The 15,339-nt window shown below is 41.6% G+C and overlaps 1 protein-coding gene across 21 annotated transcripts in view; it reads left to right on the forward strand.

Annotated features, from left to right (window-relative positions):
• ablim1a (actin binding LIM protein 1a) overlaps positions 1 to 13,411 on the forward strand; it is a 54,049-nt gene extending 40,638 nt beyond the window's left edge. For 5 of the 21 annotated variants that reach the window (XM_074646677.1, XM_074646673.1, XM_074646675.1 and 2 more), the window contains 14 exons: positions 94 to 171; positions 315 to 473; positions 685 to 729; positions 1,580 to 1,615; positions 1,812 to 1,941; positions 2,476 to 2,595; positions 3,352 to 3,456; positions 3,833 to 3,880; positions 5,548 to 5,688; positions 6,419 to 6,504; positions 6,664 to 6,787; positions 7,961 to 8,022; positions 8,956 to 9,016; positions 9,260 to 9,797. In XM_074646677.1, coding sequence (XP_074502778.1) covers positions 94 to 171; positions 315 to 473; positions 685 to 729; positions 1,580 to 1,615; positions 1,812 to 1,941; positions 2,476 to 2,595; positions 3,352 to 3,456; positions 3,833 to 3,880; positions 5,548 to 5,688; positions 6,419 to 6,504; positions 6,664 to 6,787; positions 7,961 to 8,022; positions 8,956 to 9,016; positions 9,260 to 9,363 — 1,299 coding nt within the window. In that variant the 3' untranslated portion in view covers positions 9,364 to 9,797. Of the gene's footprint in view, positions 1 to 93; positions 172 to 314; positions 474 to 684; positions 730 to 1,579; positions 1,616 to 1,811; positions 1,942 to 2,475; positions 2,596 to 3,351; positions 3,457 to 3,832; positions 3,881 to 5,547; positions 5,689 to 6,418; positions 6,505 to 6,663; positions 6,788 to 7,960; positions 8,023 to 8,955; positions 9,017 to 9,259; positions 9,865 to 12,115; positions 12,252 to 12,411 lie in introns of those variants that run through there. The other 16 variants (XR_012595275.1, XR_012595276.1, XM_074646674.1 and 13 more) reach the window with 13 other exon arrangements.
• The last annotated feature ends 1,928 nt before the right edge of the window (positions 13,412 to 15,339 follow it).

Below are 15,339 nucleotides of genomic sequence, written 5' to 3' on the forward strand. Positions count from 1 at the left end.
GCAGATGGCAGGGGGCTGTGGATCAACGGGAGACTGACTGACAGACAGACGCTGTTGTGACTAACAGCCACTTGTGTGTTTTTCTTCTTGCAGCCTACGAGGTCGTCGTCCGAGAGCATTTGTTCCAGACCTGGTTCAAGCATACCTGGCTCACCGGGTCACACGATCTATGTAAGAAATGTTGTCTAAATAGATTCTGTCTTACTAGTCAGAAATTCCCTTTTTTTTATAACAGCCTACAGTTTCTACAGTAGTAACCTCCCTTTACCCTTGTGTGTGTTTGTGTGCATGTTTGTCTTTATTTGTCTCCCTAGGCAAAAGTAGACAATGAGATCCTTGATTACCGAGACCTAGCTGCCATTCCAAAAGTCAAAGCCATTTATGACATTGAGCGCCCTGATCTTATTACCTATGAACCTTTGTACACCACCTCCCTGGATGAGAGAGAGGAGAGACACGAGAGTGTGGGAGAGGTAAACACACAGAGACCGCATGCATCTTCTCCTGCGTGCCATCTTTATGCACATACAGTACTGTACTGTGCATCAAGAGACATATTCTTTAAATGATCCTCTGTTTTGTTGTTGGCTAAGTTTTCCTCAAGTAAGACTTTTCCTCAAAAGACATTTTTTCATGCTGCATTCAAAGCTTTTATGCAGTACTGAACTTCTGTGTCCCTCACAGCTCCACACTGCCAGGAGGGAGCGTTCCCCCTTGCCCGATGACAAGGTAAGATGCGTCACCGTGTGCTGATGATGATTAAACATCCTAAATCGCAAAGGGAAGAGCAAAATGTGCGTCATATATAAAAAGGAGATCATGTACGTTGCAGGCACACAGCTTGCGCAAATGTGTGAGATCAGCAGATAGTATGTACTCAGTCTTGGTACAGAGTGGTGTTCTTTAAAACTTGTAAACACGCAGGTGTATCACACGTTATGATACTCTGATGCTTATGTCTGGCTGTCTGGGCTCTTTTGCCTCTATGGAGTCTAAACCAGAAGTTCTCCATCTTTTTTACAAGATAGAAAACATACCAGGGACCCCTCATGGATGTCCCTTGGAATAATTTGACGTAGCATATTTTTAACACTTCTATAGTCTTAGTTATGTGAAAGAACAACACAAGAAAAATGGGTAACACTTCATTTTACAGGTCAGCAAATTTCATGGTAATTAGGTCTAGGTAATTAGGACTTTTGTGGTTGTTATACTCTGTTGTTATACTGTTATTATACCATGTATCTTTCCATAATGGTCGCTTGATTTACTACATTAGTTGCTCTGACCGAATGCAAAAAGATCCGCATTCAACTTATCCAGTATTTGCAAAAACATACAATGCTAGTGACTGGGCTGATTATACTGTAGATTTATAAATTAATTATTCGTTGAACTGTGCAGCCTTTTGTAAAAATAAATCACGATAACTTAAATGAATCAACCTGAAAACTTTTCATGGACCCGCTGGCAGAGTGCCCCGCACCCATACTTTGACAATCACTGGTTTAAAATGTGTTGTTTACGGAGAAGTTCTCAACAACAAAGTTATAATTCAGACTTTTTTGATTCTTCCTAGTCCTCAAGAAACATGTCGCCAACCCCACCTGGTGAGGTGAGCATATCCATCCATCCATCCATTATCTGTAACCGCTTATCCCATTCGGGGCAGCCGATCCCAGCTGACATTGGGCAAAGGCAGGGTACACTCTGGAAATTCACTGTTCCCTGCATGCGATGTAAATGCAGCATATAATGTGTTGTAATTAATCGCAGTTGTGTAATGACTTGTGTGTGTGTGTGTGTGTCAGGGCTCTTACGACAGGAGGGAACGCATCCTCCAAAGGTCCACCAGTCAGGGCTCCATAGGATCACCAGTTTATAATCGCCATGGTTACACCCCCACCTTGTCACGGTCGCCACAGCATTTTCACCGGCCAGGTGAGTATGTGCACAGTGTGTGTGGGTGGGCACATGTATATTGTTCAAGATAAAATCAGTGGGTTTTTATAAGGTGGATCTTTACTGGTCAGGGAGAAGACAGCTGTTAAAACACTGTGGATGAGTTCACTGACCCTCCACCTGAAGGATCTCACTTCCCTCCTTCTGATCTAATTACCACTTTAAGGAACTTCACCAAAATTGACTTTGGGGTTGTTATGTTATTGATTTTTGCTTTGCAGAATAACAACCTTAAAGTCAATTTTGTGCCTTTTAACACCTGAGTTTGCTATTCTTTCCATTAAAAATGTTAAAGTGTAATACTCTTCCTTGTTTCTTACTGTTCATCTTGGATGCTCCTTACCTCTCACGTTGGGTGTCTTTTATTTCCTCTTTTCGACATTTGATTCCTGTATATCTTCCTTTTTCTTTTGTCCCTCACCGTCTCACCTTCTACCTCCTCCCCACACCGTCCACCTCTGCTGCCTGGTCCTGGGGTTTTGTCCCCCTATCCCACACCCTCCCTCCCTGCAGAGGCTCTGACAGGCATGCAGAAGCTCTGCTCCTCCTTGTGCAGTAACAGTGTGGGCTCCAGAAATAGTGACTCCCGCCCCACCTCCCCTTTCAGACACCACTTCCTCCCCCATAGCCAAGGTAAGGGCCCCACTCCACTCCTCTCCTCTCCGCTGCCCCCCTACAAGGCAACACATCATCTCCATCGTCACCTGGAACGCCACCTCCCGTCAATCATTCTGGATCCATCGCCATTTCTCATTAGACTATATCCTGAATGGTTGAACCCATGCAGCCAAGGCGCTGATTCTTCACTAACTCGCATGCACTTCTTCACCTTTGACTCTCACAGCCTCTGCCAAAGTAGCTGACAGGCTCTTTGTGTTTGTGTTTTTTGCAGCTTTGCATGCACTTGAAAGATACTAGTAATCCAAAATCCAATATCCAGACTGACAGCTCCCCAAATGTTGGATGGTGGATGACTTTTTTTGCCTTGTCAGAATGAGTCTCCAGACTCCAGTAAACTGTAAGGCTGAGATAAAAAGAAAGGATTTGTAATATAAGTTTGCCGTTGCATGGTAGGAGTGATTAGCTTCTTAACCGTGAACTCGTATTGAACCGTGAATTCACATTATACAACAGACTGACATTATAGCTCATGACTCATAGGGCACATTAGCCTAATCTTGCTATTTTAAACTGCTACTTTGCTCCGCTTTTGTTCCTCTCATCACACGGCTCCATTAACTGCATCTATCAAAAGCAACCAGAATGTCTCCCATTCGCTCAGAGTGGCTTTAAACTGGTCCCGTTGGTCCCTGTGTGTTGCACCGTTCAGACTGTGGTTCCCCTTTAGTATCCCTGCTTACGTTCTGTTCTTGGTTCTTCTCACTGGAGGCACTGACCCGCCGAGTGGCCGGAGCTCCCCCCTCCCGCTCAGGCCCGACAGCCGGCCGGTCACCCCGCCTCTCTCTCAGACCCCTAAACATTTCCACCTCCCAGGTAGGAGCTGGAGCGCACCCTGTCACTGCTCGTCCCATCTATCTATCTATCTATCTGTCTGTCTGTCTGTCTGTCTGTCTGTCTGTCTGTCTGTCTGTCTATCTATCTATCTATCTATCTATCTATCTATCTATCTATCTATCTATCTATCTATCTATCTATCTATCTATCTCATTATATTCCATTTGGGATCAGCTTTTGCTTTTTCCCCCTCTTCTTTCACAACTATTCAGACGGCGAAATTCAGTGTAATCCCTACAATATGCGTCATTCATTGCTTGGTGTTGAGATGTTTACGATAGATTCTTTAATTTGTATAACAGAGGCACTGTATACTCTGTAAATGTCTTTTCTGTCTGCATTCGAATGTTTTCAGATCAGGGGAGCAACATCTACAGGAAACCGCCCATCTACAAACAACACGGTACCTTTCCTCCTCTAGTATAGCCTGTTTTACTGTAAAAAGTACAAATGTCTGAGTACAAATTCAGAGTAATACTTCTAGGTAATGATGTAATTGGGGTGGGCTTTTGGTACTCAACTGAAACTGTGTATTCATCTACTGTATGTAGTCACCCCCAGTGTCAGTGTACGGTATGAGCACTGTTTGAAGTCTGTCTCCAACCCTCTTCTGTCTGACCTGTAGCTTGTTTTACACACTGCACTTTGTCTCTTAACAAGTCACAGTAGTCATTTTATAGAAATCTTAAAGCCAGACTATGTAACTTTTGCCGAATTGTGACATTTGACACTTTATTTTCCATTCTAGTAATTTGCATTAAAGGCAGCCTGAATGGCACTACAACATGTCTTCTGGCTAGCTACAATATTTTTACTTTAGTGAAATGCTTATCTGTGACAGGCTTTAATGTAATGTAACAGTAGCACAAGTAGAGAAGAGGGATAGTCAGCAAACTGGTCTGGAAAGTGAAGCTAATGAGGAAGTGCCTTAAACTTGCATCCTTTCTACTAGCCAGCAGGGGGCGACTCCTCTGGTTGCAAAAAGAAGTCTGATTGTATAGAAGTCTATGAGAAAATAACCCTACTTCTCACTTGATTTATTACCTCAGTAAACATTGTAAATATGAATTTGTAGTCTCAATCGCTAGTTTCAAGTCTTCTTCAATACAGCATGATGTTTATTTGGTAAATTATGGTCTCATTTAGAGTCAAATAGACCATAAAGCAGGGTATGCTTTAGGGCGTGGCTACCTTGTGATTGACAGGTTACCACAGTGTTTTCCAGTCTGGGAGTTGTCTGTGTTTTCGTCTTACAACTTTAACCCTTTCACAGTGAGTTTTCAGCTCATGATAGTTAATAGCAACATTTTTGGTCACCTCAAAATGTCTTATTTAGTGTTCGGTTGTTCTTAGCTTCACCCTCTCGTCACTTCTGGTTGCAAAAAAACAACATGGCAACAGCCAAAATGCCGAACTGGAGGCTTCAAAACGACAGTCCACACGTCCACTTCTTATATCCAGTCTATGAAACTGACTCAGTAATGTCTGAAGTTTGCTAATGTTAGCCACTATAGTGGTCATACCAGACAAAGTAAGGCTGTAGTAGCAAAACCCCTGAGCGTATTGAATTGAACAAGGGTGCGTTTTATTGCTTGTGAACTCAACTTTTCATTTGTAAGATGGAAGAATGAGTTTTTTCAAAAGTTACATAGTCTGTCTTTAAAATGAATCTGACAAAATATGTTAATGGCCTAAGCAAATTTCACTTGTGTACATGCACACCAGCAGGTTTTGAGACTTTTCTTCAATTAAGTGATGTTTCACAAAACAGTTGTAATCTTGCTTGAGCAAGATGTCACTAAAGCCACCTTTGAAACATCATTAAAACCACACTGAGTCTTATCTACTGGCAGTTCCTCACCACTTATTTCAGAAGATTTAGATTAAAGGCTCTATCCAATATCCAGTGACTTGTTAGGAAGACATTATTTGCATATATTTTAAACTTGGACAAGTCAGGATTAAATGACCCCCTGAGTATGACGATCAGATGGTGCTAAGATGTTTACCTGTGGTTGAGACTGTGACCCAGACACTGATAGATCAGTTCCCATGGTTACCAACCTATAGATTCAGATGCCATAGCACGTCAAAGCAAGTCTGCTGATGAGATCATCAGATCCGCCACCTTCCCCGCTGCCCATGCTCCCTCTCCGGATGACAGCTCACGGAGCGAGGGCGACCGTTGGCCATGCTCTCTCGCTGTATTAGGTACAGTAGGCTCCTGATGGGCATGCTTGCACTGCTACCTTCTAGCGGTTCAATAGACACCTCACCACAACCTAACTCACCTTGTTCCTCCTTCCAGCTGCCCCAAAAAGCTTTAACTGCATCCCTGCTTCACTCCAAGCTTTTATTCAGGCGTTACAGTATTTGCCTTTAAGTTTTGCTTGCACAAAGCAGAAGTTTGGTTTCTGTTGCTGCCATATTATTTTCTGCTTGTGGTAGCATCAGTTTCACCATTTTACTGCACATGATGGGTGCACTAGCTGTACACAATAGTGCCACAAATGACTTGGACAGAGATAACTGAGACTGACTTCAAACTGACTTTTGTCTGTCTGTCTTACATCGTGCTGTTCTGTGACATCCAGTAAAATCTGGACATGAATGATGAAGCGTAAACATCCGTCATGTCAGCGTAGCCAAATATTCCAATAAGTAGTCCCTCTGTTTGTCTGTCTCGTCAACTCTGTCTCACATTTGTGTTCTTCCGTCCACCTATTGCTCATTTTTACTGTGTGTGTTCCTCACTGCTCTACAGCAAAATGACGCTGCCACATCTTTCTGTCTTTCTCTTAATTTGAACTTTGGATGAAGCATTTCATCTGGTTGTACTATACATATAAGTACATGTGAAGCATGGTTTCCTCCGGTCTTTATGTGTGTATGTATATGTGTGTTTTATGTAACTTTTTGGGCCTGTGTACGGCACCTGTAGGTTCAGAAGGGAGGAGACGTTCCAGAGAAGAGGAGGAGGAAGAGGCCTTGAAAAAAAAGCAGCTCAACGAGGAACAGCTCATCAAGGTCAGTGAGATAACCTCTACTCTTCAACTTGTATCTTTGGCTGCCATTTGCCTGAGATGAAAGCCAGACCTGCATGCTTTGTATCCTCAAGTTTGTGTCATAGATTGATGTTTATCTGTGTATTTACTGTAAATGATTTGAATGTGTGTGTGTGTGTAGATTCAGTCTGGTTTGGGAAAGCTCATTCTGAAGGAGGAGATGGAAAAAGAGCAGATCAGGGAGCGTCACGCACGGAGCCTCTCCGCTCAGCGCTATGACCCCAAACAGACCAACTGTGACGCAGGTACAGAGCAGCTTCATCAGCTTATACGCTCTTGAGTTGTCAGCAATGTACTGAAACACAAGGTCTGTGCTATATAACACTTGTAGATCTTTTACGACATGTCTGGATGATGAAATAGCTTCAATTTGTGATTTGAAAAATCTCTCTTAAAGGAACAGTGTGTAACATTTCAGGGATCTATTAGCAGAAATGGAATATAATATTAATAACTATGTTTTCATTAATGTACAATCACCTGAAACTAAGAACTGTTGTGTTTTCGTTAGCTTAGAATGAGCCCTTCATATCTACCAACACGTTCTCATCCCAACTTGTCACATAACGCCGCTTTGTCACACCCGTTGGCGTCACTTTTTGGATTGGGCAACAAAACCACTAGGTCGGGCTTAAAACTACTACGTTTGTAAAGTGAAAATGACACTGAACATTGTGAAGACGGGACACGAACAAACAGCTGATTGTATCGTGATAGTGAAACTTAACACACGGGAACGCACGAGACACAAACAGCGGACTCCTAGATGAGAGCCTTGTGTTTGTTGAACCCGTCCGGCGCACTTTCTCAGAGCGTTTACTGTTGCCGCGGATGGGTCATAGTTAATGGAACGCCCGGTACACTTCATACCGGCGCTCAAGGGGGCCTTGTGCGGCGGTACCGAACGCCGGCGGCCGTTAAAAAAGCCTCTGTATTTGACGCCCTGGGAATGAGCCCTTCATATCTACATAGGGAGCAGGTCCTCTTCACACAGTCCACCGTGTTTCTCTGCCATGTTTCAACAGTAGCCCAGAACGGACAAACCAAACTCTGGCCTTGCATGCTTTTACGTTACCTGAAGGTCACCGAAGTTCTCCGACACGCATGTGAAACTGCGGTAATGTGAGCCGCAGAGTGCAAAACCGTGGTACCGCCAGCCGCCTTCCGTTGCTCTTAAAGTAGTGTTATTATGGTAAAGATGGCCTCTAAGCGAGGTGAGCGGCGTTACCACGGTTTGGCACTCTGCGGTTCATGTTACCGCAGTCTTGGAAAGGGAGGAGTGAGTGGAGCGTTGTTTGCAATCTGTACTCACACCACTAGATGCCGCCACATCCTACTCTCTTTAATGTAAATATTCCTGATTGTTGTCAACAACTTTTTAAATTAAAATATAAATGTAAACATTATTTATGTTTCAGATCCAACTTCTCCAACCAAAACTAACTCTCTGCCTGGCTACGGAAGGAATGGGCTGCATCGGGTGAGAGCTCACTCATACTAACAAGATTACTGTTGGTTATGTAACACAGACAGCTGAATGCAGATAAATGACAATCAGAACCATTTTAATCACCAAGAAGCAGAAATTGAATGTTAAATAGTTTATAAATTGTCACGAATGCCATAAACACTAATTAGAAACATGTTTTATACATAGCAATTATAATGAAATCCTATTGTGCTCCTAAATTCAGATTACTTTATTGTCCATTAGATTTGCATAAAATGGAAATTTGTCTTTGGCACGGGCATATAAGACAACACACACGATACATAACAATACACAGAATACACACACAACAATACGTGACAATTATGCATCTTAAAGTCCTAAAGAGACCAAAGTGGCAGTAATAATAAAAATGCTAAGTGGATTGTTCCTCCTCTGGCATGTAGTCCATTAAAACATCACAACAGAGCATGAAGCTCAGCAGTATTAACAATAAATAAATAAGTGATGTTGGATGCAGAATGTCCTGAGAAGCAGCCTTGATTCTTGGGAGGGGGTTTAAGGGAAAGGGTTAATCAAAAATTAGAAATACTTTATTACATATTAAAAAGGATATAAAAAAAACTAATTAAATACACAAATAAAGAAATCATAAATAATGAGATGCAGTGTTCTGACTCATTCAGATGACTAATGATGTATCAAGTCTGATCATTTTGTTATATCAAATCCGATATAGGTGTTGGTAAGGCGTCCATATAGGCTAAATAGAGTTGCCAAATCCTGGCGATGCATAGAGCTATTTCTAAAAACTTTTTTTGAAAGTTTCTTAAAAGTGTACTAATGACTGTGAAATTCCCTAATAAGCAAATTTGAGGATCCAATGGGAAGGTAAATCCTGTAAGTCTTGTCATAATGTCGCCAAATGTTAATGTTGACGTCCTGTTGTCTGTGTCCCCGCAGCCCCAGTCCACAGACTTCACCCAGTACAACAGCTATGGTGACATGTGTGGAGGAGGCAGAGGTGAGAGCTGCGACTGCCAGGCAAATCTCTTGCCAATGTCATCAGAGCTATTCAGCATCAGTACTCAGATAAATGGCTTGCCACGTGTACATAAATGGACACGCATTGTTTAAATATTTGCATAACGATTCACACAATGTGTCATCAGGGACAAACAGTGTTGTAGATAGTAGCCTGGCATAGGGATTTGACAGCAAAACCATTAACTGTGAGTCTCATTTTCTGTCCCATGTTGTCCTGCAGAGTTTCAGGTATGTCTCTCATCTGCTTTTTCACATGGCATGCTTCCTCACCTTGCATCATATATTTGCTTGCTTTCATGGGTTGCGAGAGTCACCTTGCCCTGAATGAACACCGGCCACTCCTGCTACATGCTTGCATCACTGTTGGATTTAATGTCAACTACAGGGCATGCAGTGCAGTGATTTCCCAACATGCACTGCCCAGTAGCTGAGCCAGTGTGCTGTAAATGCAATGTGCAATCATCGCCTCATGTCTTGTTTTGTGTGTTGTTTACCAATGTTATGACTCAAGCTAAATGTCACATTTAAATTTAAAATTCACCATAAAAGTAAAAAAAAAAAAAAAAAAATACAGAAACATTCAGAAACCATTTAACGACTGCCCATCTCGAGTTAATATACTGAACCGTATCCAAGCTACTTGCTCCATCCAGTGAGAACTGTGCCCACAGTCATTAGTGGACATATTCATGCCATTAACCCTGCAGTCCCCTTCCACTATATTACATTTGTGTATGTTCTATTCTTTAGCACATTAAGGATGGCCGTGCAGCACTTGCAAGGATGGACAGGGGAGTATCTATGCCTAATATGTTGGAACCAAAAGCAAGTATCTTCTTCTTTTTGTACTGATGACAATTACACTGAAATATGTTACAGCATTTATACATTGTTCATTTATTTAAAGGGGCTCTATGTAAGAATCAGAAATAGCTTGTTAACAATGACACCTGTGGCTGATAAGTCAACGACAGTCAGCATCCTGTTGCTCGCGCTTGTGGTCGCACTACGTAGACGCGAGCGAGCATCGGTCAAAACAGTGAGGCGACACACACGAGACTGAACGTGATTGACAGCTAAAACTACAATATCACTATACAGTATATTTAGGAATATAGGAATAGGAATTTTGCCATCATTTTGAGACCCAAAACCAAACGAAGGTTCCTGTTGTTGATATTGATCCTAGTTCCCCCCCCCCACCCCCCGACGTCGGTCATGTTCCTGTTTTGAAAGACGGGCTTCACTAGATATAACTTAGTTTTTTTGTGCTTCCGTGGAGTTTGTGTTGGAGTCTGAGTTGTGGCGGGGTCTGGTCATTCATTGGCGTTAGCAGATTCCATTTCTAACCGAACGTTCGCTATTGTTGCACACTGTTAGCCCTTTAGCGGAGCTGAAAATAAATGCACTCGTGAGCTCGCATGACGTCACATCTGTTGGATTTTCCCGGAAAAAACGACCCGCATTCCTCACATTAAAATCAGTCTACAGGCTGATGGAGGCAACCCAGAAAGCCGCCGAATGTCTCATTTTTTAGGTTAGGTTACAACTAAGGCTGTCAAAGTTAATGCTGTTGTAACGCGTCAACGCAAAATCGTTTTAACGCCACTAATTTCTTTGACGCATTAACGCAATCGATATTTCAGAGGTTGTAGCCGGCTCACTTTTAAAGCTAGAATGAAGATACTGTCATCATATGAAACTAGAGGAATCCATTGGTACCAACAATGTCATAATAGCTCGAGGAAAAACTGTCATGGCTATTTTCAAAGGGGTCCCTTGACCTCTGATCTTAAGATATGTGAATGAAAATGCGCTCTATGGGTACCCACGAGTCTCCCCTTTACAGACATGCCCACTTTATGATAATCACATGCAGTTTGGGGCAAGTCATAGTCAAGTCAGCACACTGACACACTGACAGCTGTTGTTGCCCTTTGGGCTTGAGTTTACCATGTTATGATTTGGTACATTTTGAACAGATAAAAAATTTGTGATTAATTTGCAATTAATCGCGATTAAATATTTGAATCGATTGACAGCGCTAGTTACAACCTGATGACACATTGGCAATAAAAACGGTTAAAAAACATTTATACGTGTACAAATGTACATACAGTCCCTTTAAGTGCATTTTAACTTGAAAATGAGGACACATCTTGCAACTAATTTAGAGATAGCCTAGCCTCGACAATTCGACAAAGAAGAAAAAAAAAGCCCAGCCCAAAAGAGGAGGATGAAACGAAATAATTAGCATGTTGTATGAAGCCTCGTAATGCGGGGACATTGGTGGAAGAAATAGAGATTTTTACTGGAGGTGAAAGACTCCCATTAGCTGGGTTCCTGATGATTTAGCATGCTGCTTCAGGAGCTGATGAGTCACGCTTAGCATGCTGGCTTCTCCATACTCATCTGCACATAGCTTTGACTTAAAGTGGCTGGATACTGTATGCAGCATACAGTGGAGAATCCAACGCTCAGAGTGTCATCCAAACAACTCATATCACTATATACTGCGTAGTATATAAGAGACTGTACGTTACTGTGTGGATATGAGTTGGTCAGAGGCCTCAACTAACTTCTAGTTGCTTATTATTGAGCATTTCAGCTAAATTAACATTTGCCAGTTTCTTCTTGTACAGAGGGGATTTAGAAAGTAGAAGCACCTCAGTTTTCCAGGACACAATCCTTCCCATGTGGGTTCACTTGGCCTACATTACTAGTGTTCCTTTTTTTTTAGTTTGCATTAAATTACTCTAAAAATACAGCCCGTTACCTAACTCTGTTTTCATGTTTTTGCCCTTACCTAATCTACTGCACGTTTCTAAAACAGAAAAAAGTGTGCACACCATTAGAGCACCCTGCATTTCCCCCAACAACCTAAAAAAACAGCTCTCACTCCCAGTCAGCCTCCTGTCACATACCTGTTCTCCCACCCAGTGTTCCCTCTGTCACAGTCAGAACTACAGAAATATCCAAATTTTATAGTTTTGTTTGGTAAAAAAAATGTTTTTTTGAAGCTTGACTCCAGCTTGTAGGTTTGACCTGTTTTACTGACGAGTGTCTCCTTCTGAAGGTGTATCCCTATGAAATGCTCATGATAACCAGTAGAGGGAGAGCTAAACTGCCCAGGGATGTGGACAGAACCAGACTGGAGGTATCAGATTTCCACCTGACTGTCCGCAATTGATACTGGATTTCTCTACTTTTGTGTAAATAACATGTTACACAAATACAACTGTAGCAAGGAATGTGCAGTATCCATTGCTGCTTCTTGTCATTTTTGCATTGACCTTTTTTTGTGGCTTTGGTGCTAACCACGCCTCCCCTCCTCCCCTCCTTTGTTTTCTCCACCTTTGTTCTCAATTCTAGCGCCACTTAGCACCCGAAACGTTCTTTGACATCTTTGGAATGGAGATCCAGGAGTTTGACAGGCTTCCCCTGTGGAAACGCAACGACATGAAAAAGAAGGCCAAGCTCTTCTAGCACTCAGAGCAGCATGCACATACTGTACATTCATTCAGATAGCACACGACAACTGTAATCTAGATGTAGGTTTTTGGTTTATTTCCTTTTCTTCTGGTTTTTTGTTTTTATCCTGGCATAATCAAGGAAGCCATGAAATGGACTCTGACGCTTCCTGAGACTGTGAGCCGAATGATTTGTCCAGTTAGACTTGCACAGGAAACAAGGAATCTCTTCCATGTTCAAAAATGACAAAGAATGAATGATAAATAGGGTCATGTTATTTGGTTTGACTGCGCTTGTTTTACTTCTTGCTTTGCTTCGAGTGGAACTGCTTTCCTTTCTTTCTTGCTTGTTTCTTCCTACTATTTGTTGCTGTTGATTCCTGTGGAACTTTGTAAGTACAGTAGAAACCTCATGGCGCCATTACGAAATGCTCGTAGCTTGAACATGTGTCAGCTTTTCCTTCGCTTGGGCTGAAACAGTTTTAGTCCAAAGTTTGCAAGAATCGGCTCAGTGAGTCTTTGAATAAAAATTTTAAAAAAAAGTAGCTGGGAAAGCAGTCAGCTGACCCATCAACTGTTTTACCGGATCTACATGGAAATGAATCATCGCCACTCTCCTTCCCCTGGATACTGTACATGCCAAACGTCCACCTGACCCCGACAAAAAGAAAACGTCTCTCTTCTCAGGCTCTCATAAACACAGCCAGACACTTTCCCTTTACATGTATTGGAAGTACAAATCTTAATATATTTTAGTGCCGTATCCAACATACAGTAACCAACAACTAGATAAAACACATAATGTTAAGAAGCAACTGTATTTGAAAATACTGTTTTATAAATGAAAACCCACACTGCCATTTGTTGTATTGAAATCTAAGCCAATAAAGCTTTAAATCACCATGAACCATATGATCCTCAGCTATACCAAAGGTACCCACCGCCTCTTTTCTGTTCTCTCTTTTCTTCTTTGCATTTCACCAATAAACACACCGGTTCTGTAATGTTACTCAGGGTGAGAGGTTGTCTGAGGACTTTATGGGACCAATCAGACGGTGGAGTCTATTGACTTTCTACACAAACTCTGATAAGTTGTGGCCCCGGTGAGGACACACAGGCCTTTTACTCTGAAACAAATATTTACTAGGGACGAAAATCACAAGTTTCATCTCGATACAATGATATATAGATTCTTTGGGCAATGATACGATATTTGCTGATATAAAGTCTGCTACAATACGATTTGATTCAATTCAATTCAGAGGACTGCGATTGATAGGTGACAATATCATATAATGTCCATTTAACACAATCAGTTTTAAAGCTGCAGTGGGTAGAAATGGAGCAAATATGATTAAAAAAAAGTTATTTTTATAAAACGGACACTATTTCCTGACAGTAGTGCATGAGACAGGTAATCTGAAAAAAATCATGTGCCTCTGTGTCCTCCGTCGCTCCTAAGGGCATCTGCAAGATTTTACAGACCGGAGGAAAACAACCAATCAGAGCCGAGCTGGAGCCTGCCGTCTCTGAGCAGCTGTCAATCACTCGCAAACTCAGGTCAAACGGTCAAACTAGGCAGCGCTGATCAAATATGAATCAATATTCTGTTACTGTAATGCCTATTTCTCTCCTCAAATGTTTTCAGAAACATCTTGTAGTGTACTGTTTAGCTGTAAAATTAGAAAGTTTGTGACCCGGAAGCCATGTTGAGATCTGTTGAGGAAATACCAAGCAACGCCCACCAGCTGGAGCACAGACAATAAGGACGCTCTTTCTCTCGGAAGTGGCCTGTGATTGGATAAAGTCTCCCCTCAAAGGCTAGATTCTCTAAAGCCTGAAAACAGAGACATGATGAGGTGCAGAAGTGTAGTTATCTCTCTGAACACTTCAATTACAATATGCTGAAAGGTTATTATGGAAGTTTTGCCCATTGATGCCAAAAATTGTTGCCTACTGAAGCTTTAACACATTTATATCAACTCACACAAAGCAATTAAAATATGACTTTACAATAGTATTACTGTAGGGAGGAGGTGCACTTGGACAGAAATGATGACACAGACGTGCCATGGGAATTTCAAAATAAAGGCGTATCTTAAAGATGATGATATGTATCGATATAATCGATCCAGATCGATGGATCATTACACCCCTAATATTTACACTCTATAGCTGCATCTCAGTTTTATGTGGGAACAAATATTCCTCTGATGTCAATACACAGACTGGTGAACAATAGCCACCAAGTAAACATTTAGTTATTCTTGTAGCATTGCCAAAATTGAAACTTTATTGCCCATTTGCAACACATCATGTACTGAATATATAACTGACCATTTTCCAAAGCATACCACCGTTTTGTTATAGATTAAATAAGAACGTTTTTCTTCATTCCAACCAGTTGTTTATGTTTATATTTTCATATTGGTATGGTTACAATCTCGAAGATCTCCATTTCGTTCTCTTTGGCAGCACCTATGGTGATAAGATGTTGTGTTTTTGGATCTCGCTTCCCAAAGATCCAAACAGTGTCAGAAATTCCCGGGAATGTCGCCACAGACACCCAGTTCATAATACTGCAAATGCAAGAGCTTTCATCAATGGGCCATACGCTCAATCACCATTCTGTTATCTAATTCGGCGATAGATAGTGACTTCAAAATCTTCGAGATTATTACTTAAAAAAACACTAAATGCATCACTGTGAACATTAACTAGCATTGTGTTTCTGTTAGTTATCTTTGTGTGTTGTTAATGTAGTTGCAAACAATGACTATATGAACACATCCTCCAGATGCATTCAAGTGCAAATGAAAAGGAAAGGCAA

The sequence above is a fragment of the Sebastes fasciatus genome, chromosome 9 (assembly GCF_043250625.1).
Source record: "Sebastes fasciatus isolate fSebFas1 chromosome 9, fSebFas1.pri, whole genome shotgun sequence".
NCBI classification, from domain to species: domain Eukaryota; kingdom Metazoa; phylum Chordata; class Actinopteri; order Perciformes; family Sebastidae; genus Sebastes; species Sebastes fasciatus.